The sequence below is a fragment of the Mauremys reevesii genome, linkage group 18 (genome assembly GCF_016161935.1).
Source record: "Mauremys reevesii isolate NIE-2019 linkage group 18, ASM1616193v1, whole genome shotgun sequence".
Lineage (NCBI taxonomy): Eukaryota > Metazoa > Chordata > Testudines > Geoemydidae > Mauremys > Mauremys reevesii.
This window is the reverse complement of record NC_052640.1, coordinates 15,303,566-15,330,156: the sequence shown is the minus strand read 5'-3', so window position 1 is coordinate 15,330,156 and position 26,591 is coordinate 15,303,566. Positions and strand designations below refer to the sequence as shown.

The 26,591-nt window shown below is 42.0% G+C and overlaps 2 protein-coding genes across 15 annotated transcripts in view; one reads left to right on the top strand and one right to left on the bottom strand.

The window, feature by feature from the left end:
• The window catches only part of LOC120385907, a 45,339-nt gene extending 33,887 nt beyond the window's left edge, over window positions 1-11,452 (top strand). The window contains exons 3-7 of one of the 2 annotated variants that reach the window (XM_039504464.1): window positions 3,260-3,311; window positions 3,409-3,511; window positions 5,111-5,274; window positions 9,235-9,480; window positions 10,193-11,452. In XM_039504464.1, the coding sequence (XP_039360398.1) occupies window positions 3,260-3,311; window positions 3,409-3,511; window positions 5,111-5,274; window positions 9,235-9,480; window positions 10,193-10,930 (1,303 nt within the window). In that variant the 3' untranslated portion in view covers window positions 10,931-11,452. The remainder of the gene's footprint in view (window positions 1-3,259; window positions 3,312-3,408; window positions 3,512-5,110; window positions 5,275-9,234; window positions 9,481-10,192) is intronic. The other variant, XM_039504465.1, reaches the window with a different exon arrangement.
• A 6,832-nt stretch (window positions 11,453-18,284) lies between these two features.
• Window positions 18,285-26,591, bottom strand: part of CHFR (checkpoint with forkhead and ring finger domains) — a 41,730-nt gene continuing 33,423 nt past the window's right edge. For 11 of the 13 annotated variants that reach the window (XM_039504505.1, XM_039504510.1, XM_039504504.1 and 8 more), the window contains 4 exons: window positions 25,623-25,710; window positions 25,325-25,432; window positions 23,687-23,759; window positions 18,285-21,033 (listed from right to left, as the gene is read on the bottom strand). In XM_039504505.1, the coding sequence (XP_039360439.1) occupies window positions 20,991-21,033; window positions 23,687-23,759; window positions 25,325-25,432; window positions 25,623-25,710 (312 nt within the window). In that variant the 3' untranslated portion in view covers window positions 18,285-20,990. The remainder of the gene's footprint in view (window positions 21,034-23,686; window positions 23,760-25,324; window positions 25,433-25,622; window positions 25,711-26,591) is intronic. The other 2 variants (XM_039504514.1, XM_039504516.1) reach the window with 2 other exon arrangements.

Sequence of the window (26,591 nt, the reverse complement as noted above, 5' to 3'; positions counted from 1 at the left end):
TAGGGGGCTTATTCCTTTACCCTCTCACTTCCCTGGTCCTTCTCACATGAACAGAGAGAAACAATGCGGCATTATGTTGGGGAAACACCACAGACAGGATTCATAACACAAACCATGAGCAAAAGACCCACCCCTAAGTAAGTTTAGCAGTATCCTTTTCCTGTCAGGGTCTTAAGTCCAACCACCCAAAAGATCACCCCAGAGTCCCAAAAGTCCAACACCCCAAAGTCTCTTGAGTCCAGCAACCCAAAAATCACCCAAAAGTCCAACAACCCAAAAGTCTCTGTCCCTGGTCGGTGCAGCCCCAGAGTTCAAAAGTTTATCTGCAGAGTTTTACCCCCCACAAGCTGGGTGGAAATGGGGGGGGGAGAAAGGGGCATGCGGGGTGTTAAGGGGCACCTTACGTGGTCCAAGGCCAACTGCCCTGCCTCTCCGTGGGGTTCTGCTGCAGCCTTCACCACAAGCTGCTCAACTCCACCAGCCATCCCGTGAGCCACTCCAGCCATCCCATGAACTGCTCCGCTCTGCCCGCTTCACTCCACTCACCATCCCGTGGGCAGCTTCAACCATCCCGCAAACTGCTCCGCTCCGCTGGCTGCTCCAACCATCCCACAAACTGCACTGCTCTGCCAGCCACTTAGCAATATATCTTCAGGCTCCCCCACTAGTTAATACAGCATTCAGTAATCTCAGCTTTTAGTAATTTTAGCTCTTTAGTGATTTTAGCTTGTAATAGAAGAGCCCCAGTGCTAGTGCACCATTGGCCCAAAGTGAATTCAGCACAGCAGCTTGTAACTAGACTCTTAACAAAATCAAAATTAGCACTACTATTTAACAGTGATTGTGGTTGTTTCAGACCCTCAAAAGGTACCCATACCATCAGATACAAATGCTTGTCCCTGAACTGTCTCAATTCACTGGGTTTTGGCACCCATGTCCCTTGTCTAGTGAGTGCTACTTAGTTGATGGTGAGTCCCTCTGTCATAAAACAGTTCCACTGGCCTTGATTCACATAATCAGGGTAACAACACTTTATTCTTCCTGCCCCAATAACAGAGAAACTGGGGATCCCACAGCAGCCAAAGTGACCATTTGGGCAGCTGTGGGCTCATGCTAGGCGGGGTGGGTGTGCCTATGCAAACAAGACCAGCCCCTGAAGTTCTTTTCCACAACTCACCACAATTCACCACCAGATGTCAGGGTAGAGCTCATCCTGACTCAGCTTACACTAACATATTGTAACATGATTTAACCAATTATATCCCACCACTTAAATTGGTTTACACCCAACAAAATTAATTATACAGCAGACAGAAACAATCACAGAACCGGACAGAGATTATACAGACAAACAATAAGGAAGTTGAGACTACAGTGATAGAACAATACAGAAATTAGGATTTCACATCCCAGCTATTAATAAGTGAGTTCTTGCCAGACAGGATGCTATCAAACTAAGTTTCCTTTTACATCTTCTAGGCTCTTCCCTTTCTCTGAAGGTGATAGGATTACAATCCTGTCCTGATATTCCTAACAGTCCAATAGCACCTTATTTCCATGTGACTAGTTTGGAATGTAAGAATATGACCATACACTTCCCAGTTTATGGCTGGCCTCTGCTACTTAGCCTAAGGCCTTAGCCTAAGAACAGGGCTCAGATTGTCACAGTAAGAGAAAGCCCTTACACAGCTTAGTGATAAGAATACACCTAAATTCTTAAAGTATAGGCCTTTGCAGACAGGCTTGAATATCTATATCCTAACATCAACCATCCCGCTACTATCAAGCTACAGGTGCTAAAGGAACTGACCCAGCACTCCATAGATCAGGGGTCTCAAACTCAAATGACCCCGAGGGCCGCATGAGGACTAGTGCATTGGCCCGAGGGCCGCTGACATGCCCCTTGCCCCCCGCCCCCCCCCACCCCACCCCCCCCCCCCCCCGGCCCCCTGCCCCTTCTCTCTCCTGTCTCTCTCTCTCCTCCTCCCTCCCCCTCCCCCCTCCCTCCCTCCTCCTAAGTGCCACCAAGCTGTTTGGGGGCTGGCGGCGGCACGCGCGGCGCGGCGGGGCCCCGGCGGCCCCCCCCCCCCACCGCCCCCAAGACTGCGCTGCGCGGCGGCGGGGTGGTCCTTTTCTCCCCCCCGGCCCCCCCCCGCCCCGCCCCACCCCCCCGGCCCCCCCCCCCCCCCCCCCCCCCCTCCCCCCCCCCCCCCCCCCCCGCCCCCTCCCCTTCCCCCGGGTCTGGCCCGGCCCCCGCCCGCCCCCCCCCCCCCCCCGGCCCCCCCCCCCGCACCCCCTCCCCGGCCGCCCCCCGGCGGGCCCCGCGGCCCCCCCCGGCCCCGCCCGCGTCGCGCGCTCCGCGGCCCTCGGCGCCGGCGCTGAGCCCAGCGCCTGAGCCGCCGCAGAGCTCAGTGCTCAGCCCAGAGCCCTCGCCCCAGCCAGCCCCCAGCCCCAGAGCCTCCCGCCCCCCCCCCCCAGCCCCACGGGCGGGGCTCCCGGCGGGAGACGCTCGGCTCGGGCAGGAGGGGAGGGAGACCGGGAGGGGCGGGAGGCCCTGGAGGCGGAGGGCCCCCCCGGGAGGGGGGCCCCCCCTCCCTGGGCCCCCGGGGCGGCGGCCTGGGCGGCCCTGGGCGGGGCGAGGGGCATGGGGACCCCTGGGTGCGCCCAGAGCTCAAGAGGGGACACCAGGCCATAGATGATGAAATTGCACAGCCACCTACCATTGAGGAAGTGCAATAAGCTACCAAACAAATGAAGTCAGGTAAATCCCTGGCAAAGAGAACATACAAGCTGAAATCTTTAAACTTGCAGGCCCCCAAACTTCTTGGCTCACTAAGAATATCCCAGAATGCTTTGTTCTATATAATAAAATGTCTGGCATGGTGAAGCCAATGAACTGTATCACAGCTTGAGACCCAGGGTGGACTACATATTTTGTAGTGTGCTGTACTTACAGAAATCAAAGTTCCACCCTTCTAAGGAGAATAAGTGTTGAGACTTGGGATATCTGGCATAAACTCCTGGTTCTGCTGCAGACACGTTGCAGATTCTCTAAGAATTTAATCTCTTCTGCATTAGCTGACTCCCTGATAAGATGGGGGTAACAATTGCTCCCTAGCACACAGGCATTGATACAAAGAAAGCTGTAAAGTGTCATGGATAGAAGTGCATAGTTGTTCTGTTGTGTTTTATGAACATGGACGAGGACTTTCCTCCTATGGAAAACTAATCCATGGGCTTGTTGCTGTCTTTTCCTCAGGCAGAAAATGTGCCCCAAAAGGAACCCTTCCAATGCACACAGTGACCAGGAGGTTAGTGCTAATGTTTTTGGTGATTTTGTTTCTCTTGCATATTGGCTGTTATGCTGTTTCTCTGTAGATGTTTACTGGGGCGTGTTCTGAGTTGTAGAATGGGATCCAGAACTCCGCCATAGATATCAATGAGCTCCAACTTGTGGTGCCAACTCGAGAGAATGAAAACAACAATCATACTGTCAGCCAGGACCAAGCTGGTAAGCTGGAGAGTATATTGTTTCAACCCATAGCTTCTTGCCCATTAAGTCAAGTCAGTCTCTCTCCCTGAACCTTCCTCTTCAGCTGTGTGTGTGTTGACGCAGTGCAAGCTGTCACATATTAAAAGTGTTTGATGTGGAATTACCTCCTTTTGCCCTTCCTCTTGCTGGTAGAGTAATTCCCTGGCAAGGAATACTCATAAGTGTCATTTCTGAACTCTGCCAACAGAAACTGTCATATCCAGTGACACAATGCATATACGTGGTTAGCAGGGCAAATGTGGTTTTGGTTCATTCTGTCATATTGCTGGCTTAAAAACACCTGTAAAATCTTCAAGAATTGTGTTTTTTCTCCCTACCATCCTCCCCTTTGTGTCACCTGGCAAGCATGGCTGTCTAAGCACCGGGTTTGGAACACTCAGATTCCCTGGAGAAGTCACAGGTCCAAAGTTTTTTCATATTAACGTTGTGGATAAAATTGCTCTGATCCAGAGTGAGCCATCTACAGAACCCCAGTGAGTGACAGTAGTAAGTGCTGGGATGCTTTGACTACAACTCATAGGTCCTTCATGGCTGGTAAAAGCCAATACAGACGTACTGGGTCTAATGTTGGTGGAGATTGTCCATCAATGTTTCCCTCCAGAGAGACAAAGTGGCTGAGGTAATACTGTTTATGGGACCAACTTCTGTTGGTGAGAGAGACAAGCTTTCGAGCTTACACACAGCTCTTCCTCAGGTCTGGGAAACATACTCCAAGTGTCACAGCTAAATACAAAGTGGGATAGATTGTTTAGCATAAGTAGTTAACACATATTTCAAGGGACCATTCAACATGAAATAGCCCACTAATGGTCCCTTGAAATATATGTTAACTATTTGTGCTGAGTTGAGTTTGTCAGGCCTGTTAGGAGCTGCTGTTACAGACCAGTGAACCCTTTGCCAGCTGGCACCAAGCCACCTGTGTGTCACAGAAGTTCTTGTGAGATCCCAGCTCAAAATCCCAACTCTGTGCTGACAATCTTGCTAATAGTTTCCAATCTCCCTTTGTTGGGAAAGGTCACTGAGAGGATTGTGGCCAGACAGCTCTGGCAGTCTGAGTCCCTAAAGCTCTTTGACCCTGATCAGTGAGGTATAACATGAACACAACTTTGGGGGATCTTCAAAGTTTAGGATTTGAGTTGGGGGAGGGCAGGTTATATAGGGTGGAGGCCAGAACTGCCTTCTTATCGCCACATAATATCCTACTTGCCACCCCAAAATGTTTATATGCATATAAAAATGAGATGGGTTGAGCCAGCCTGCAAAGTTTTGATCCAGAGCTGAACTTTTCCCAAGGGTGGCTGGATTTACAACTTTGATTTGGGCCCGTCTCTAAAGGGCTTTGGTTTTAAGTCCTTCTGGTTTCCTAGCCAAATTTCAGCCTCTTAGGACAAGGCAAGTGGTTGAATGATTGCATTTTTTTCAGATCTGTGTGGCAGCCAAGGGCTGATTTTTTTTAGGCTGGGTTAGAATGGGAAGAGGAAGGTGGGCTATTTGCCCAGCCTAAACAAAAGGAGATCGTCACTTAAAAAAATCTTTCTATGTCTTTTCTTCCCTTAGTCACTTCCTCTGGAGGCAGCACAGAACACTCTTCTCGGCATACTGACCCAGATATGCCCTCTTCTATGTCTGCCGTGACCACTGAAACAGGGAGCGATGAAGTATTTATTATTTCAGCCGGCCCTGGTGCCAGCGGGTTGAGTTTTACCACATACAGAATACAGGTAGACTGTCATAGACACACGTGGGAGTATCACAGGAAAAGATTTCTAGTAGTTGGAGGAAGGAACTGAGAGTCAAAACTCCCAGATTCCATTCCTGGCTCTGTCCCTAACTTGCTGTGGGCAAGTCATATAACCATACAGTTCCTCAATCCGTCAGTAATATTATTTACCTACCTTGCAGCGCTGTTGGTGTTGTGGTTGATTTGTGTTACTGTAGCTCCTAGGTTGTGAAGCTTAATAAACGTTTGCCAATAAATTGGATGCTTTATGTGTCAGAGCTCTTTACAAATGTTTATTTTTTAATTTTATTTTTAAAATTTAAATACTGTAATGTGGCTTCCCTAGTTTTTTTGTTTTGTTTTGAAGGGGAGGAATTGGGGGGGTATTTTAGCTTACTCCCTTGAAGCTCTTACTGATGTTTCTTTAGAAACACATGTGGTTCAAAAATCCTTTTGCTTGCATTTCCCTTGAGCACCCAGGGTGGTGATTAACATATGTTTTCATAATCGTTCTGGGGTCAACACTTGCTATCTAAGTGTAGAAGCCTGGAATAGTGCAGAAGCCTACCAGTCCTTCATGTAGCTCATGTGACTTTATCCCTGAGGTACAAAGTATTGGGTGTCTGCATCCCTGGCCTTGATTGGAGGCCAGTGAGGTCTGCTAGGATACAGTATCGATTAGGATTTTCCTAGAGTCTTAATTCTATAGAGGTCCGTGTACATTATTATGTCCAGTAATGAAAAATAGCCAGTGAAAACTTAAATGAATATGGGCCACTGCTATTTTTCTTAAACTAGCCTTCTATATGATGGGCAGTGATTTATTATCTAAGACCCATTAAAAATGTTTTAATGCTCTAATTCAGTGTTTCTTAACCTTTTTAATATCAGGGACCAGCTTCCTGCCTCTGTAAAAACTGTGTCAGGAAGACCTCAGGGACAAGCCCTGGTCCACAGAGCAGTCGTTGAGAAACACCCAGAGGTGAAAGTAAGCCGGTACGGTCTGTTACGGCGTACTAGCAAGAGCCAGTACACAGCTGACCGTACCAGCAGGGGACAGCTTCCCCAGTCCAGCAATTTAAAAGGGCCCTGGGCTTCCGGCAGCGGCTGGAGCCCCTGGCCCTTTAAATTGCCACCAGAGTCCGCTGCTGCTACCCCAGGGCTCTGATAGTGGGGCTCTGGTGGCAATTTAAAGGGCCAGGGGATTTAAAGACCCCGCTCCTTCTGCCAGAGGCCCCACCCCTTCTGGTCGAGCCCCCTCCTTGCTCAGGACCCCGGCCCTGCATACCAGGAAGTCCCTTAAGTTACTTTCACCCCTGGAAACACCACTCTAATCTACCACTCTGTAGCTGCATTAAATCTTGAAATATTTAAGGTGTAAAAGACAATAAAATAGTTTGCATAGCAGAAGTCAAATTTTTTAAAACTTGTGCATAGCTTTAAAATTCTTACATTATCTAACATCTCCATTGCACCTGCATCATCATCTGTGGCACGATTTCACAGAGGTGGATAGGAAGATAGAGTAGAAATTGGCAAGATTTGTGCTTTCTCGCCAAGTATGACTTTATTGGTCAGAGCTCTATCAGATGCTGATGAAATGAAACCTCAGTTTGTTGTGGATAGATGGAAAATCCATATTCTCTTTCCTCCCATTTAAAAAAAATGTTGAGCATCCACAAATCTCATAGAAATCATTGAGCTGTGAAAGCTCACCTTTCAAAATCAGGCTATTTTTTCCTCTCCTTTCCAACTCCCCCCCCCACCCCCTCCCACTGCTAGAAGATATATAAAATGTGAAAGTAATATTATTACGCTTGATCTTGGACAAAAAGCTTGGAAGGAGCGATCTGATGTTACTGCGAAGTAGTGCTTCCCACAGCATGTTGTTAGCTAGGTAGCTAAAGAATCTAGATGAGGGCTTTATGGATCCATACTTGTTGCCTGATAATGGTGGAAGGCCTGGATAGGAAGAGGCTAAGAAATCCTTCTAAATGCTAGATTTTCAGCATGTTTGAGACCCACCCTCCCTGTTTTGGAAGAAAAATGTACGTACAAAATGGCTTGTAGCAGGCCCATATCTAAACAGCGGTACTTCAAACCAGCTGATTTGCACCCTTATTCTAGGAGTCAGAAGTGCAGCTACTCAGGTTTACACACATGATTGAAATGCATCCGATGCGCATTGTTGGGGGCACAAATTGCATCTGCAGAAAGGAGGTGGTCCTGAAAAATGTCCTCTCTAATCCTCATTTATATTGCTCTGAATAGGTGGACTCCTACTCTGTCTTCCCTCTGTAATATGGTTTGTATGTGCTAGCTTCTGTAGGACAGCCTGGGCAAATGGTGCATGTTGTTATCCACTGGCATGCAGCTACTTTCTTGGCTCTTACTCTGACATTATCCTAATGTTTATGGAGGTGTGAAAGCTTGAGCCTTTATAGTAGACAAGGATTCCAGACTCACTCACCTCAACCGAAATGCTTGTCTAGACAAAGCGAATCATAAGAAGCTTTACACAAAGATTATCTAAATCCCTTTACTGAGAAATAGTAGTTGGCCAGCAGCAACCAAGCCTCCCACTGAGTATAAGCCTGAGATTTGCTGGTGAGGGGGCAATGATAGGTTGGATTTAAACACACACCCCAGAAGCTAATCCACTGTTGGGAGTCAAGGGTACATCCAGGCAAGGTGCTGGGGGAGCAAACAAACTTCTCTGCAGTGTCTCAGTACATTTGTTAAGATGAAGGGAGGGTAGAGGAACTACTCTGCAGGCCCTGAGGGAGAGAACTGATAAAGAGTGGAGAAAATGAATCCTGTACATGTGTTCCAGGGGAAAATATAGGGCATGTAGACAACTTCTATAGAAAATGGAAACCATGTGACTGCTTTATTTATATCACCACTTTTAGGCCTATGTCTATTGCCTTCACTCCACCATCCCTTCTCATGCATTGTACTCTCTATTGATCTTATTTAATTCTGCCTATAAACTGAGTAGATCTTACAATGTGGATCTGTCCCCCTCTATTGGCTAGACCAGTGTTTCTCAACCTTTTTGATACCAGGGACTGGCTTGCTGCCTTCCTAAAATGTGTCAGGGTGGGGATATCTCAGAGATCAGTGCCAAACACTGGGGAAGACTACAGAAGCCTTTGTCTAAAAAACTTAAGACTTTTAGCACAGGTCATTAAGGTTCATGGTTTTAGATCAAGAGACCTGTAAGAACCAAAGACTGATTGAGGGGAGCTGGTCAGGCCTTTAGGTTGACTAGTTGATATCCATCAGATCCTCAAAGGTTCTGGACTCACATTGCTTAATGAAAGAAATCCAACTCCATATTTTTTGTATACATCTTATTAAAGCTCTTAATTATGATGTCAATAAAACACAGTGCCAAAGCTAAGCTGATATTACTCATATTAAAATGAAAATAAAGTAATGCAACTACCGAATCAAGCTTAAAAATCAACAAATTAGTCTCCACACTGGATTGGATTTAAATAATCAAATTAATTGTTATAGAAATAATTAGTCCTTAAATGTTATAAGAAGGATTCTGAGAAGGTGGCTGTTTGGTAAATATCGCCATGGAGAGATGTAAACAAGCCCTAATGTGTTTGCTTGAGAGGACTGTGGGAGTCTCTCTGGCATGTAAGGGTTTTCTAGCTGAGTGGGGGATATTTTGAAACTGGCTAATAAAGGTAAAACTTTTCTTGTGGGGGCGGAGTGAGGCAATGGTGAACCTGGTGGGTTTAATGCTTTCTGTTCTGGCATATGTTAGGCAGGTGCTGTACAAGCTGCCCCACTGACCTATCTTGTCCCAAGAAAAGATGTGTTTAAAGAACCAGGGTCACTTTCACAGATAGCTCAATGTTTCTAAGTGCCACTCGGGCCTTTGCATGTAAAGTACTTTTGAGACCTTTGGCTGAAGATGTTGAAAAATTTCTCTGTTTTTCAGGACAAAAACCTAAAGAGAAGTGTCACAAGTCCAGCTTCTGTGTCAGACTGGCTGACTTCTGATCATATGGCTCCAGGAGCAGGTACTGTGGATAAAGGGAACACACAGGCAGAGAACCATCATCCAAGGCAACGGACATGGAGTGCCCGCACATTTCATGACTTACTGACTCCGTTACCTCAGTTACAGAAAAAATGGTATAGCTGGACCACTAACAGCCCCTTCACTAAACTGGTAGACAGCAGCGTAAGTATCTACAAGAAGGGAAGGTGTGGGATTCAGGCATTGTGCTCCTAACAACATTAAAGACTACTTCCAAAGGGGCACTTTATATTGCACAAAGACCCACCTACTTTTTGATGTGAACTCCTCTTCCCACTCTTCTGCCTTTCCCTTGTGCATGTGTTGAGCATATCAGCTGAAAAGGTCCAAGGCCCTGAATGTGTGCGCGCACACACATGCGAGAGAGATGGAGACTGTTAGTTCACATTACCATAATATACGTCATCTGGAGCTTGATCCTGCAGCACTGAGAAGCTGCAACTCTCGGGGCTAAGCATCTGGATAAAAGATTATTTTCCCTTAAACTTACGAATTATTTCTTCAGAATGGATCATCTTGAGTCATTCTGCATAATTTTTATGGTTATATCTTAGGTTTCTTTTAATTGACGTATTAGTATTGTACTGCAAAGAATCCATAGACCCATGATGACTAGCTGTCTCTCTGATTGACTCTGCAGATGTCAAACCAAGAGTGCTTGTTATAAAGTTAACATGATGCTTCCGTATCTTCCCATGCACAAAGTACTGCTTTTTGAGAAGGGAAGGAAGCATGTAGCCTCTTGGTCATGATAAGTGCACTATGAAATTTCAATTTTAAATTCCCTAAGGTTAAAAGTTTTCTAGACTGCTGCTTTTCAAAGTATGTTTATTAACTATTATTATTATTTTGGTAGGGTCTTTCTACATCCACAAGAAACCAGAGTGTAACAACCAGAAAAGTAATTTCAGCCACTGAGATAGAGGGAATCTCAGATATTGTTTATTCTGACTCGTCCACCTGCACCGCATCATACCCACTAACCCAATCTGCGCAAAGGCAGGGGAAACTGAGCTCCTCCAGCTTGAAGAAATCCAGGTTTGGGAACCCTTACTTTGGGTTTTTAACCAGCTCCCCTGATTGCAAAGAGGTGAGGCCCTTGGATCCCTCGAGACACATGGGGGTGACACCTCCACTTGATAACCAAAGCCATGGCCCCCCTGGCCTCAAAAGCAACTTAATCAACTGTTCAAAAACCAAGGAGCTCTCAATAGAAATGGACAAATCCAAACCAGCTTTTGTTATTTCTGAAGAAGGGGATGACCAGCAGCCTCTGGTCCTCGCAGAGCACTTTAGTCAGTGTAGAGATACTCTGTCTGAGCAAAATGTTGTATATGCTTCAGTGAAGGCTATGCCTGATAAACCACCAGTGGTCTTGACTGTTCAGGGAGACAGCTCAGCCAGGCCTCCCAATTTCACATTGGATCTCCCCATTTGGGAAAAGTCTCCCAATTTATATAGCAATCACATGAAGACCGATAACTCTTCCAGGGGCCAGTGCAGCTTGCCTAGTGCAGATACCAATACAATCGAGTCACCATGGAATTTTGATTCCTTAACTGCTCATACACTCTGTCAAACATCGGTTCAATGAGGCTTCCAGAGCGACTAAAGGAATCTGTCTGTGAACAGATGCAATAAGGACCATAGCTGTTCACTTTTCTGCTGGAGAAGAAGCTGCTGTGCCTATGGAGGGTAGCAAGTGTGGACAGAGGCAACTTTTTTTTCTTCCCATCAGCAGATTGGAGTTATGGGAAAAGGTAACCTAGCAAAGCACAAAACAAAGTCATCTTTTCTCATGATCAGTTGGGCCTAATAAGTGCACGACATGGTCTTGTTCTCAGTTCCATTCTCCCACATGGAATTTTAATTGTGGCTTATGGAAGAGAGTGATAAAGTGACTCCTCTAAAAAGGTGTCTAATACTGAGTAACTGTGTTCTGGTACGCTACAGGAAAACAAATGATCTGAGTGATTACTTTATGGCACATGGTGTGGAATGGAGACCAGTCCTCAGGGTCACTGTGGTGTCACCTTGTTCTTTGCTACATGTCATGAACCAAATTCTGCTCTCAGGTACACTTGCATAATCCCTACTGATGTCAACTGAAGTTGCCTCCAGCTATCCAAGAGTAGAATTTGGACTTGCATGTTTATGCATACTTTATATATAAAGTAAAATGTTTTAAATAGTTGGTAACCTCTCCACTTTAGTACAAAGTCTTGTTCATATCAGTCTTTGCTGTTTCCTTAGCATTAAAGGGTACATGTAGACCTTAAGTCTAACAGTTTAGAGTGGTAAAAGCACAATACGAGAGCGCACTCAGTCTGATGCTATCAAAATAATTAATACTAATTTCCAATGTTAACCCTGTTAAAATTTCTACACTCTTGGCTAGCACTGTGTAGGTCTGAAGAATTAAGGGAGCACCCCTCATGGCAATAGGAGGGTGTATACAAAAAACACTATTCACTAGCAATAAAGTCTTCAGCATCCTGATACTTGCAGCTGCTATTGTTTTAATACTGTAACAACCAGCTATTGCTGGTAATGCACACTGACTGCAGAATTACTTCCTTTAGCAGGCAAGCCTTAAAAAAACAACAACAAGCAAACTAAGTTGGGCAGAATTCATAGCCCTCTTTTGAAATGAACTCCTTAGTAGCTATGCCACCCTGATTACAAATCCAGCGCATGAAATGGAAGACTGAACCAAAGGGAAGTCTGGTAATTCGATTGCCTTTAATAACCCAATCCGTATTTTAATTGCCTCCCACTGATATTTTCCTGTCTTAGCAAGAAATGTCTGCATACTTACCCCACAACTAAAAGCATTTCACTTTCCTAATTGAAAGTATTGTGTCACATGGAGCTATGTGACTACAGCTGGTTTAAGCTGTTCTAAAAATGGATAGAGGACTCCAAATATGTGATAGATGCCAAAGGTGGGAAAAATCTTCATGCAGTCTACCCTGTGTCCGCAACACTAGGAGTCAAATGAGTGGTCTTAATATTTCTATGCCCAGACATCTAAGCCTGCCTCTTGAAATATTTAACCCCAGTTTGGCCCTGATTTATTTAAGATCTCACCTGCTATTCCAGCTTCCATTTACCACCTATTAAATTCTGAGCTGTACAACACATGGTCTTAGTTTTGCCTAGCATGTTTTATGTGTAGAAATAGAAGCATTGCATCTGGTACTGGTTGAGGAGGAAGAGAGTATCCCATAGTAACTTATTTTTTTTAAGCAGAACTACACAAGCAGGTTTCTGTTAATTCTTATTACTGCCAGCCTGCACTGAGCTGAATTTTAAAGTATAAAATTCTGGCTTCAGCTTTTTTTAATTAATGTTACAAGAACTAAAGGGAAGAGCTAATATACTTAGAGAAATCTGCAGTGCTCTATATATTTTAATGAACTCTTTCCCTATGTATTGAGTTTCACATGTAACACTTGCATTGTAATGCAGCATCATTATGCTTTGTTGTTTTTAGACTTCAACTTGCAAAATAAATATCAAAGTATTAAAAAAAATACTTTTGGAAAACACTCAAGTGACCAGTTACCTTCGATAATTGCTTGGGTGGGGAGAGGGAGAATGAAGGTTGTTTTTTTTCCAATGAGTGTTTGTTAATGTATGAATTTCTTTAGTTGAATAAACTGCCTTGGCACTATTGCTTGCTTTTTGTGTTGTAAGACTGAACTGAATGACTTGTGCTCCCCTGAGTAACTGGTAACTACTATACTGCCTCAGACAGAGGGAATATGGCTAGAAGTGGGAGCTGAACAAATTCAGACTGGAAATGAGGCATAATTTAGACAGCGAGGGCAATTAACCATTGGAACAGTTTATCAAGAGTCATGGTGGATTTTCCATCTCTGGCAATTTTTAAAGCAAGACTGGATGTTTTTACTAAAAATAATGATCTAGGAATTATTTTGAGGATGTTCTATAGCCTGTGTGATACAGGAGGTCAGACTAGATAATCACAATGGTCCCTTCTGGCCTTGGAATCTATGAACATCTATGCTAGTAACTTGTCTTCAACAGGACCAGAGCCTGTAGAGAAATCAAGAAATATTATAATGAATAGTTCTTGCATAATGTGCTCATCACAGAAGCTTTTCCCCAGCCCCCTTGAGTTAATGCCCTGAAGCAAAAGGATTTATATCCTTACATCTTGTTTATCCAGTTACATTACTTAAGATGAGGTTATTGCCCACATTCTCCACACTGACTTCCTGTCCTAGCTATCCTTGTAGCCAAAGAATAGACAGTCTGCCTTCTCCTAAGCCTTTCACCACAGCTAGCAAAGGAGGGAAAGTCTCACACTTGCATCTTGCTGTATAAAATATACCCCTCATGTTCATTGACAGCATGTGCTACCTCCATAATACCTACTACAATGGTACACAGCCACTAATCGCCTCGGAACAAACTCGGGTGGGACGCAGGGGGCAGGTCTCCAGCATGGACAGTATACATACTAGACTTTCACTTTCTTCAAACTTGTATCACAATCTTCAATATATATTTAATTTTCAGACTAGCTGTAGCTGCTGCTGCAAACTTTAGAAGTGCCAGACACCCTATTACAGTGGGATATAGGAAAAAAAGCTAGAATCGGAAACAGTTCTACAATATACAGATTCTTATATTAAACTTGGTTTCAAAAGTATGGCTGCATCTTTGCTTTCCTACTAAAAACCAAGCCCGCTGTTATTGGACTGTAGGATTTTCCCCAGGCAACATTCCCACATGTTTCTGTTGAAAAACTGTTTGAACATCACAGGGGTAGCATTTAACTAGAAAAGTATGAAGGCTGCTGGTGTAGGAAAGTTGTATAGTGTTCTCTGCGGTACCCATGAACTAGGATTAGTAAGAGACAAAAGACTTCATGGTACACAGACTGAAGAGTTTGTGTACAATATACATAACTTGGCCCTTCCTCTTACCAACTCTAAAAAAAAAAATTAGTCTTCGACACCTCACTTCACAAAGTGTTACTCCACTTTGTAAATGAGGAAACCAAGGCACAGCAAGGACAAGGAAATGGCAGAGGCGGGCTTTAACAAAGGTGCCTGCCCCAAAAACTGGCTTCCAGACCATTATGGTAGATGACCTCTGACATAGCTACAGCTAGCCTATTCCAAAAGCATATATGTCTGCTTTGCAAAGCTGCCTGTTCTATTCATATTCTTATGCCGCACCCATCAGCATTGTATCTGAAAGTGTATCAGACTAGACACAAAACACCACTCAACTGAGCAAACTAACAGCATACAGCGCAGCTAGGCAAGACAGAAAAAAGAGCAAATTAGTAATGCTTTTGTAAGAAATTCTTTTAAAAAGTGCATTAAAGTCCTATATTTTAAAAAAAGGACCAGGGTTCAAAAACGCACTCAACTATCGTGAGTATTTAAACCTGTCCCCTGTGACCCATTTTACTTTTAAAACAAGCTCATCAGTTTGCAGTTGTAATTAATGTTCTTATTTATATAGAACTCTTCTTAGGTACAGTAGGTTAAAAACCGCTAACAGGAAGAGGGAAGTAATTTAACAATTATGTGGAAAAAAGTATCAAGAGATAATGAATCTAAAACCTAGAAAAGCACAATAGAACCTCAGTTCCGAACACCTCAGGAATGAAGAATGTTCATAACTCTGAACAAAACATTATGGTTATGCTTTTAAAAGTTTACAACTGAACATTGACTTAATACAGCTTTGAAACTTTACTATGCAGAAGAAAAATGCTGCTTTTAACCATCTTAATTTAAATGAAACAAGCACCAAAAGTTTCCTTCCCTTGTCAATCCCCTCCCCCTTGTTTTTAGTAGTTTTCATTTAACAGAGTACTGTACTGCATTTCCTTTTTTGGGGGAGTCTCTGCTGCTGCCTGAATATGTGCTTCCGGTTCAAAATGAGGTGTGTGGGTGACTGGTCAGTTCATAACACTGATTTCATAACTTGGGGATTCTACTGTAGTGTGTAAAACTGATATGAAAGCCTTTCTATATTTCACCTTATATTTGATTAGAAATATCTTTGGGCTGTGTTATAGCTATAGTGTCCGTATCAGAGACGCAATAATACGGTAGTTCATAATGAGACTGAGGTATTCCTTCCACCTTTCCCCCTCACCCACAATGTTAGCTAATTGGTAGTAACAGGATTTCAAAAGAAGGCATGAGCCCAGTTTTGCTCATTGGTAGCAAGAGCAAGGTAGCAGCAGTTCTTTGAAGCAACTCTACCACCATATAGCAGAACAAGGTTGCAGGGCACTAGTTTTCTTCAGAAGCAATCAACTACTCATAGGTAGCTAAAATGGCAAGGAGAAGTTTAAGGGAATTAAACACCTAGCAGGGTCAAATATGCAGTTACTGTTGTACTAAACTTGAAGATTTAGATTTGTGTTTTAAACAAGCATTTAATACTTATATCCACTACACTTAGTATGTAGAATTTTTAATACAGGGAGCTGGGTGGGCAGGAAGATGCAGTCAGTTTGTTAGCAGAAACCTACTTTCCTTTCAGTCATTTTATAAAATCCAGTCAATTAACTAATGTTAATTTTGTTGCTTATATTTGCTTTTTTCCCCTGAGGTAGAAAAACAGTTTGCAGCAAGATGGTTGTTTGGCTTGATCTCACTTATCAAAACATTTGAAATATTCTAATAATTCACACAGTTTGTTAAAAAGCTAGAATGAATTGTTTGGATAAAATGTAAACAATTAAAGGGGAAAGAAAGGTGACAAGACCCAAGCCAATGGAGTCACTGAACCCATCCAAGCAGTTGTAACATCAGCATTGAAAGGAATAGCTGACTGGGAGATTAAAATTTAAAAAACATTCATGGCCTTTCTGGAAATGTACGATGTTAAATCTCATACGGCGCCCTTAGAAAATGAATTACAAAAAATGCTATAGCAACTAATGAGCTTAGGGATGAAATTACCTCATTGAAAGTCAGAACAGCCAACCATAAAAAAAAGCAAGATGATCTGAAATATAGATTTAGAAACAATCTTTGCATATTAGGCATTGCCAAAGGAAATAATTTAAGTTAGTTTTCTTCAGAAGCTGGTCCCTGACATTGTAATTGGGGCCTCTGTTCCCAAACTTGATACAGAAAGGCGGGAAAATAACTCAGGCAAAAAAGGCGGGAAAACTACCCAGGCACATTCTCTGAACTGCTCAAATGCAACGATACTGAAAGCAGGGGAATAAGCAAACAGTCCTTGTGCTGCAAATTCCCCCCCCCCCCCCCCCAAGAGGATCGACAGCATGAAATAACACCTTTTTCCAGAAAAGTTTTGTCAGGAAGCATAAATAAAAGGTTTGATTGTGGTTTGGTGGTGATCCTCTTCTCACAGAGCAAACTCCCCCTATTCCCACTTCAAAAAGAAAAAAAATCCAAAAGGACTAGTTTAAGCCATCTAACCTAAAGCCTCCATTTAAAAGCTGAAAACTACTTCACTAACAATTACAGTGTGTGTTTTTACTAGTATAGCCATCTCACTATTTATTACTCAGAGCCAAAGACCAACCTCACTGACTTTAAGGGGAGCACAATCTCACCTTAGGTGTAAATTACTGAGGCCTAGATGGCTCAGAGAACTGTAATGGAAACTACCCACTCACTGACTGAAATACAACCCACAGTAAGAATGACCAAGAGTAACAATGACTGTAAGTGCTTCGTGGACAGATGTGGACACTCTAAAACCTAAAATTAAATGATGCTTTTTTCTTTCACTCCACTTCATAAGGTACTCCTTCCACAATGGATAAGCAGGGTAAAGCACAGCTGCTTGCACGATGCTACAGCTGTTCCAGTGACAGAACTTAACTCTGGCAAGACCAAAAATTGACTGCTTCCTTTTAAATTGTGTTAAATACAAGACAGTCTATGCTAAAATAGAGTACACAGTACTTAAACCCACCAATGCTGGTAGAACATCCAAAGCAGTTACAGGTCTGAATGTCTACAAGTCTCTTGTTCTTACAGCTTATGGAGCAGGATTATACTTTCACTGTATATTGCTTAAAGTTTGGGTTTTAATGTTTTTTTCAATTTAGTTTGAAGAATGAATGACAGCTGGCTTAAAAAACAGCAGTAAGGATTAGCTACAATATTAAAGGATTTCAATTTCCATCTTAGTGTGAGAACTGTAAGAATTCAGAAATGCTAAGATCCTAACTCATAAAAACTTGAAACTATAACAAGTTTGACTGGCTTTACTATTTTCATCAAATAGTCAAATGAAGTCTGGTATGAAAAAAAGTTTTTCCAACTTGGTAAGTATGCAACTTTCTACAGCAGACTTAACTTCTCCATCTGTAGTAGCCATTCAGAATCTTTTCATGTGTACATATAAACTAGACTATCTAGACTGGCTTTTAACGCTGCAATATTCATTTTCTGTAGCCCGCTGTTAAATCTTATTCTAGTACTGTCAGCAGTTTTAGAATGACAGTGATCACAGTATCTAGATACACTTGCACAAAGTTAGAAGAAAATCCAGTTCTACAAAAGGAAGTAAAACTCTTTGCTCCTGTCCCTTGTATAGAATTTTTCTTATTTAAAACAAGAGTTATGTCTGCGTGGTTACTTTCAAGTACAATGGAACTCAGTTGAAGTGCAGCTCATTTGTTATAAATCCTGCAGAGAGATTGGAGATCCTTTGCAAATTTATCTTGACAGGTATGTAAGGGAGGCTAAGCCAGATCTCTCACATGCCACATACAAGGACTCTCTCCAGGTAATACCTTCATCTCAGTTATCAAGAGTTTAAGTCTGGTATCTTGCTGTAAAAACTCAATAACTTTCAAATGATGAGCAATATGACTGAACGTTAGAAGGTGATGTGTGCAATATCATCTATGCACAGATTGTGGTGAGGAGAGATTGAACAGCACAGATGAAATGGAAACAGACAGCTTCAGTGGGTAATTTTTTTTAATAACTTTTTAGTCCAGGTAATCACAAAAAGAATTGGAAGAACTGCATTCCACCTTCTTTATAAAATAACCTTCTCACAGAAGGAGACTGTATCTTATTCACCACTACATTAAACCCTATCATAATCACTCTTGTTTTTACAACATCTATTCTACAAGGTTCCATGCTCAGCTCCCAAATGTCTCTTATAAAGAGGGTGGAGGTATGCTTTAGACAGGTTAAAAATATGGTGCACCTTTACAGTATTTAAACAATTACACCAAGTATAGTTTATACAGTTATCACATTATCTAAATATCACCTGGCAACCATACATTTTAAAAGGACTAATGTATAAGAGTATGTAATACCCATGACAGATGCTCTTAGTTACTTAAGAGCATATAAAGATCAGGATTCATTCACCTTCCCCATTTGCAAGTTAATCTCTCAGCTCTTCCAAGTACAATATAATCACAAAAAACTTCTCATTCCATTGCACTACTTCAACCCCCTATGCATAGAAAGGCATATTTATTCTCTATTGGGGAGGGGGGAAGAGAGGGGTACATAAAAGGTATATAAGGAACCTCTACTATACAGGTAGCTTGGATGTCAAGTACTTGAGATTGTTGCAGATTTTTAATATGTCACATACGTCCCAACAGCTTGTGCAGGTGCAAAAGAAGTTGTACATAGGGTTGTAGACGTTATTCTTAATCCACAAAAAATTCAGCACATTTGGGACTTGAACATTAGCATAGTGACAAGTCTATGCTAAAAGCCAATGTGGGGCATGGAAAGTAGTGAGTGAGAATGCAAAGCACATTTCTATATGTAATGTGCAAAGGCTCTCTTTCCACAAATACATGCCATTTGCTTACATGCACAGCCAGAGTTGAAATTGAGACCAAACAGCTGGGAATGGCTGTCCTGAGAAGATATAATAACCATTAAGAAAAAATCAATCTTTCTAAACATAAAATATGAATACAGATGCAACAGAACGTTGTTAGTAATAGTAAAAGGTAGACAAAGTTTTGTTAACAAGTTTCAAGTATTATTCCAGATCTGATTTCAACCCTACTCACAGGAGGAAATGCCCAGAGATTAGGAAGAGAAGTCCACACCCAAGTGTACTTTTAACAGCATTATGGATATTACCAACAGGCCCATCACTGCTGCATCTACTTTTAAAATTAAAATATGAACAGAAATCCATTTTTAATTAGCATTTATATTAACATGTGCAGTATTGTACTTTTTTAATTAATTGACAAACAGATATAATGTGCTACATCATCCTGTGCTGCACTATAACACATAGCACAGAGTGTATTTTTTTATGTTGAAGTATAAATCTTGCTTGCAAAATAAGGCATACCTAAAACATGATATATACAGAGGTAACTTTGTACTCTTTCTTCCCATTCTACTTTGCTCTCCTGGGTATGATACTTATGAAGAGCTGGTCCAAGTGCAGCATGTGAACATTAGTTGCCAGACGACTAGGAAATATTTATGACTACATCACATTTTTATGATGCTCAGGAAATGTTCTGAACATAATTAAGCAAAAAATAGATGAGTGAAAAATTAAGTCTACATAGTCAAAATGTTAGAGACACCAATGTCCTCCTTAAAATCTCCCCCACATCAAAAGAATTTCTCCATATTGCTAAAGTACATCTGTGGTAGACCTTTCCGTAGGTAACATTTGTTCTTTCTTGTAAATCTGTTATATTCTGTTGAAGTGGCAGCTTTTCTACGCTTTTACCGATGTGCACACACTAGAGCACAGCTGCAAGATAAAAACTACATGCCTCGCTAACGTACATCACACCAAAAAATACATTTAAAAAATTGCACCAACTTGTCTTACTGTCTGCTCTATGTCAATAATGGTTTAGTTTAATATAAAATTGCTAAACAGTTATTAAAATAAGAAGCTTGTTCATAAGCAATTACTATCCCAAATTTGAGTCTGATTTGTAAATATTTGTGCAACTGTTTGAGTTATTTAATTCTAATGGTAAAAAAAATCAATATTACTAAACTAAAAAAAATGTTTTCCTTTATAGCGTTCCTGCACAGCACTGTTCTGATCTGGAGCTGTAAGCTGAAGCTGTTCTTTGTTTAATGAATAGGGAAAAAAATTAACAAAAAACCATTCTGATGAACATATACCAGATCACCTTCCTGTTTTGTGAAGTGAACTTTAATAGATTTCCAACCCAACTGCAATTCTAATGACAAGATAGCAGTGGACAAGTCTGAACGTGTTGAGTTTCCTCCTTTGATATTAAGTTACCAGTACAGAGCATTTCCATTTTAATCTAAAGGTTTCTCTTATTTTCAGACACATTTAGTGCAAATACACTCCTTACTGATTACTCTTAGGTCCTCCAATGTATCGCTGCTATTACGTGATTTAAGTATAGTGAAATAGTAACACTGTAATAATGAGGATGGAATGCAATGCTTGTCAGATTTTCTTTCAAAAGGTTCTCACTTACTCATATATAACTGTTAAACTCTACAAATTAAAAAGGTCACACCAGAGTACCTGATGAAAAAGTTATTGACTCCCTGCTGTGAGGGAATAATGAAAATCCCCTGAAAACATTTCCTATGTGATCAGTATTTCGGGCTTCCATCCTCTTTCTAAAGACTACAAATATTCAGACAGCTTCAATTTCAGAAAGTTCAGTTCTTGAAACGTGTTTGTTCACAAATGTGATTAAATTTCCTGAAATAAAAATAAAAAACGTTTAAAATTGCTCTCAGAAGTACACCACCATGAAAGAGTCAAACCTGCTTTAGAATATTTTAAAGTCAAACAAAAGTTCAGAACAGCACATATACATGTTAATGCTATCAGAACCTGAAGACATTGAGGCCTGTTATTTTAGGCTGAATCCTATCCTCCATAAAGTTTTTCATAATAGATTTCTCAGTATTTCTACTACCCAACAACTGTTAATTACATTATGAACTCTGAAAACCTGTTAACTGCATTCCTCTCTATCACCACATACTTTAAATCCAGGAGTCAATTAAGACAGGACATATTAACAGAAGTAATCTTGCCCTGACAGACAGTGGTCATTTTCAGCAGTCAGCATTAGGAGTCTCACTGGGAACTGAAGTTGTTAGCCAATCTTCAGGACATATTAACCTGGCTAATAAATAAATTTCAACATACACATTCTTTGATTTCTGAGATCCAAGATGAGTTTGGAATCTCTTTCTGGAAATAAAGGAGAGTGGAAAACTTTCCCACTTTGGGGAGGAAGGATGCCTCTTCCCAAGTGACTTGGGTTCCATGGAAGTGGCATACTGATCATCCTGGATTAGACAGGCAACACAGAATTCTAGAAATGTACTACTTTCTTAGTGTCAAGTTCTTGTCTGTTCTTGTGTTCTCTCTGATGGGTTCAGTGCCCCAACATGTATTTAAAGCACAAGTTGAGAGTTGAGCATGTAGATGTTTGCAGGAGATGGTGTAGAAGGCCTGAGGCTCTCAGCCCTCTTATTTAATAAGAATCTGGTCTTAAACCCACACCAGTTAGCAGACTAGCTCTGCCTCATGCAGAAGGTGATGTATGATGTAAAAGTGGTGTCTCAGGACTGTTTTGTTTCATGGGTTTCTGGAACTAGGAGCTTGTCCAAAGTTCTGTGTACAGATAATGCTTGAAGAAAGAGCACTGAATTATCACTAAAACTTTCTTCAATTCCAAAAAACCCAACTTCAATCTGAATAGGAAAGTTTGGCAGTTGTTTTGACACTGAATCAGCTCCCAAGCGCGTCAAAATGCCCCCTAGCAACAACAATGCAGCCCAGTGCTACAGATAACTCTCGCAGATGTACATCAAAGCACCTAAACTAAATCTATGAGAAAGAGAAAGAAAATTAGTTTGTGGGTTTATTCTGAAAAATCTTTACCCTTGGAAGACATTGGCGGATGAATATTTTTAATATCTTTCTAATGATTTGGCTGTATAAGCTGCACAGATGGATGATTTTCAGACCACAGCAGTCTGAATTAAAGGAAAATTATGATAACTGCATAGTCTTCTCAGAGAATTAGGTAGATAGAGCAGGACCTTCTGCTCATTAAAGCAATCTCTCAATAGAGGGAAAGTGACAGCTCCTCTTTAGGAACTGAGAACATGGATCATTATTCATAAAGTGAGGAACAGTATTTCTGCCTACCCTCACCCTGCTTAATGGAGCAAATCAATTCTGAGCTAAGCAAGCTGTTAAATCCTTTAACTTTTGGCCAAATTTAGGCTTGGAGTGAATGCAACTCCTCTGAATATAGTGGAGCTAGATGGGTTTACGCTGGGTCTGAATCCAGCCCTTTGTGGGGAAAAAGATCTTTTTAATTCTATAGATAGAACTTCTAGTTAGTTCTCGTGCATGATCACGTACCTTGAGAAGCCTGAGACTGTCCTCCACTAACTAACTGGAGTCTCTTTTTCTAACAAAAAGAAGATATAACCAAGAAATTCCCACCCAGCTGACTAGGATTTAAAGGAATCAAACCCTTCTTTTAAAATATATCACACATGCAGTCTTATGTAAATCACCCATTGGCAGGGGCGGCTCCAGGCACCAGCACACCAAGCGCGTGCCTGGGGCGGCAAGTCGCAGGGGGTGCTCTGCCAGTTGCCTTCGGTGGCATGCCTGCGGAGGGTCCGATGGTCCCACGGCTTCAGCGGACCTCCCGCAGGCTGCCGCCGAATCTGCGGGACCAGGGACCTCCCGCAGGCAAGCCGCCAAAAGCAGCCTGCCTGCCGTGCTTGGGGCGGCAAAATACCTACAGCCGTCCCTGCCCACTGGCAGCTGCATAGGTCTGTCTTTCACACGTGGATTTGGAGTCTATACTCCCTAGAACTGATATACACTTGACAAGCGAAGGATCTTCCTCCTTTCTTCAAGCTTAATTCTTTATTTTCACCAGGAGCCCAAGCTGAACAAATCCAGGGAAAGAAACTCTTGGAACCACACTGGCGACAAGGAATGGCAGGCCACATCAGACTCCTAAAGCTACAGGTTCTCAACCGGTTTCGAACAGGGAGATGTCAGATAACCACTTTCAACAAGAGTAATCTTGTCCTCAGATGCATCCCAGTATCCTTGGAATCCCATGGCACTTCAAAATAGGGACCAGAACAGGGTTTATGCAGTGCATCTGAGGAGAGCCCAGGCACAAAGAACTTAGAAAGTCTGCTTCAGTGGGAAGTGATGACTAGGCTTGGGGAGTCAGGATCAAAAGTGTGCCAAACTTGGCTATTTCAGATCACAGGTGCTTGTCTGACCTGTTTCCTTATGCCTGATTTTTTGATAGTTTTAAGTTCAAGCTTAAAAACAAAAACAAAAAAAACCACCAACTCACATAGCATGGTGTGCTTTAACCTGAGTCCGGCAATTGCGCCCCCAGTAACAATCAGGACGTGATGTGACAGTCACTATAAAATAAACCACCATAAAGTAATGAATAAAGGTGTAGCAGATGACAAAAGTCAATGTAGCTGAAATACATTAGGATCCACTGCAGTAAATGGCTTTGCTTAGGTGTTGCTGGGGACAGAAAAGACCTCTTGCAAGAAACTGCTTTAAGTAATATCAGTTTCCTGTCATTTTTACAAAATACATATTGAAGCACAGAAAAACCCATCATGCACTGGGGGCAAACATGAACCAGCCCTCTGCATAATGACTTGATCCTGCACCACTGAAGCCACTTGGAGTTTTGCCACTGACTTCAGTGGAAACAGGATCGGGCCTTAAATACATAAGACATCATGCACCAGTTACAGTTTAGATATACTTCAAAACAGAATTTGAGAAAAATATGTTGTGATTATTTTTGTTTCTGTAGTTTTGGCGCAGCTATAATGAATGTAAAGCTGAGTAGTCAAACATGCCTCCCTAAGCAGATAAAATGTTACTTATAAAAATTAAAAACATACTAGGCTGGCCCGTCTGCCCCATGCTGTGTTGAAACTCGCAGCAGCATACTTAGCAGGTAATTGAGTGGAGAAGCTGTTGCTAACAACAAGGACTGTTTGGAAAAAAAAGAGTTGCAGTGCATAACTGAGTTAAAAGTAGATTAATGGAAGGGCTCATCTGCCCCCAACGGACTGTGGACACACTGGAATTGAAGGAGATACAATTGCTCTTACTATCTTCTAATGAAGCTCTATACTGCTCAGCAGTTTTAGAATGCATGTTGGGATGAATTCTTGTAACCAACTAACGACATGGATATCTGACAATATAGTCAGATATCATTCAGAAAATATCAGCACCTGATTTGCATTTAAATGTGCAAAGAATTTATGATAGCTAAATTAAAGTCAACAGCTAGTTGTTCTTATATATTATGCTTTACTTCTGAAGTGTTTTAGTATGCACTTTTGTCCTCATAAATATTTAAAATTTTAAAAAACAACAAGCCATATTGGAGGCAAAGAATCCCCTATGAAGGTTTTGGCACTAGCCGCTCTTTGAACTGGTAACACACAAGCTTTACAACAGCTCATGAGTAAGGCAACCAATGTAAGACCTCACTCTTGCAAAGGGAACCACCGACTGCCTGCAACAGGACTACACCTAGGTGTAAGGACCTGCATGGGAGGATCCATTTAACTGAAAGAGGTTCGACTCAGAGGCCTGGTCTACACTGTGGGGGGAGGGGAAAAATCGATCTAAGATACGCAACTTCAGCTACGAGAATAGCGTAGCTGAAGTATCTTAGATTGACTTAGAATCACTTACTTCGCTTCCTCACGGTGCAGGATTGATGGCCGCCTCTCCCCCATCAACTCCGCTTCCACCTCTCGCCGTGGTGGAGTTCCGGAGTCGACGGCAGAGCGATCGGGGATCGATTTATCCGTGTCTACACTAGATGCGATAAATCGATCCCCGATAGATCGATCACTACCCGCCAATCCGGCGGGTAGCGTAGACATACCCTGAGTTCCCAGGCCTGCACAGTCACGGACCAAATTAATTTTTCCCCATTCCTCACCTGGCAATTCAGCAGCAGGAATATTCTGCCTATACTGGTAGGCGAGCTCTCGGAAGCTGCGGAGGCCACAACAATAACAAAGCACTGTGTTCCCAGTAATTCTGTAATCTGGAGAACAAGCCAGTTTGTACACAGCATTAACTTAAGTCTCATTTAATCTAATGTCTCAAAAAAATGCAGTGACCGCTCTGAGCATGTACACAGACAGCTTAGGAAAGCAGGATAGGTTTAGCACAATCCACTATTACTTATTGAAATGCATGCCACTCAAAATAAACATAAGAACGAAGAGACTTACCTGACAGCATAAAAACTTCCCTTTGAAGAGCTAAGAGACTTTCATTTAACATATTTTTCCATGTAAAACCCCTGGATGCCAGGTAATCCTGAAACATGGAATTTTAAAATGTGTATTTAGAAGAGGCTAAGAGATATCAATGTAACAAAAATGTAAGTCTAAATAGGTTTTCAAAATGCATTTCATTTTATATTTTTAATCCAAATTATTGATATTTCTTTAACCTGACTACCAATATTACCATTGTCAGATCACTGATACTTAAAGTCAATACTCTTTGTTCACCATGACCCTTCTCCCGCAAATACTAATGTAGGTATTTAGCTTTAAGCATTCAAGTAGTCCCACTGCAAGTAAGCGTGTGTGTAAAACTTCACAGGATTGAAGCCTAATCATGCTAGGCGAGGTCCTGGTCCATTAGAGTCAATGGCAAAACTTCCATTGACTTCAATGGGGCCAGGATTTTACCCAATGTCCTTAACTAAAGACAACATGGATCATGCTCAGGTACATAATATTTGGCATATACTTGAAGTTAAAATTAACTCGAATGGAGGAAAAAAATTTAATAAGCCTAATTTTCTTTGCAGATTTTTTTCCATTATTAATCTTTTGGACATTACACTTTTTATAGACCTTGGGAACCGGTTTTCTTAGCAAGTCATCATTGATATGTATAAAGCTGTAACACCTGTTTGCTAGGTGCATCTGAATTCCAGAAGGTGTCTTTTAGTCATTTAATTTCAACGTGATTTCTACGGCGTTTAATCATTGCCACACCTGCACCAGAAGTGCAAGTTGGAGAAATGAATCTCCATGATTATGGAAAAGTGATTTTTCAGCTTATTTTGGGGAGAAAGAGCAGGGGGAGGGGAGTGCTCAGGAGAGCTTGGAGGGAATTCTAGTTCAAATCTCTACACTTCCTCTTGCACAGAAATTGAAATGGCTAAAAGATGACCCAGAAATAAA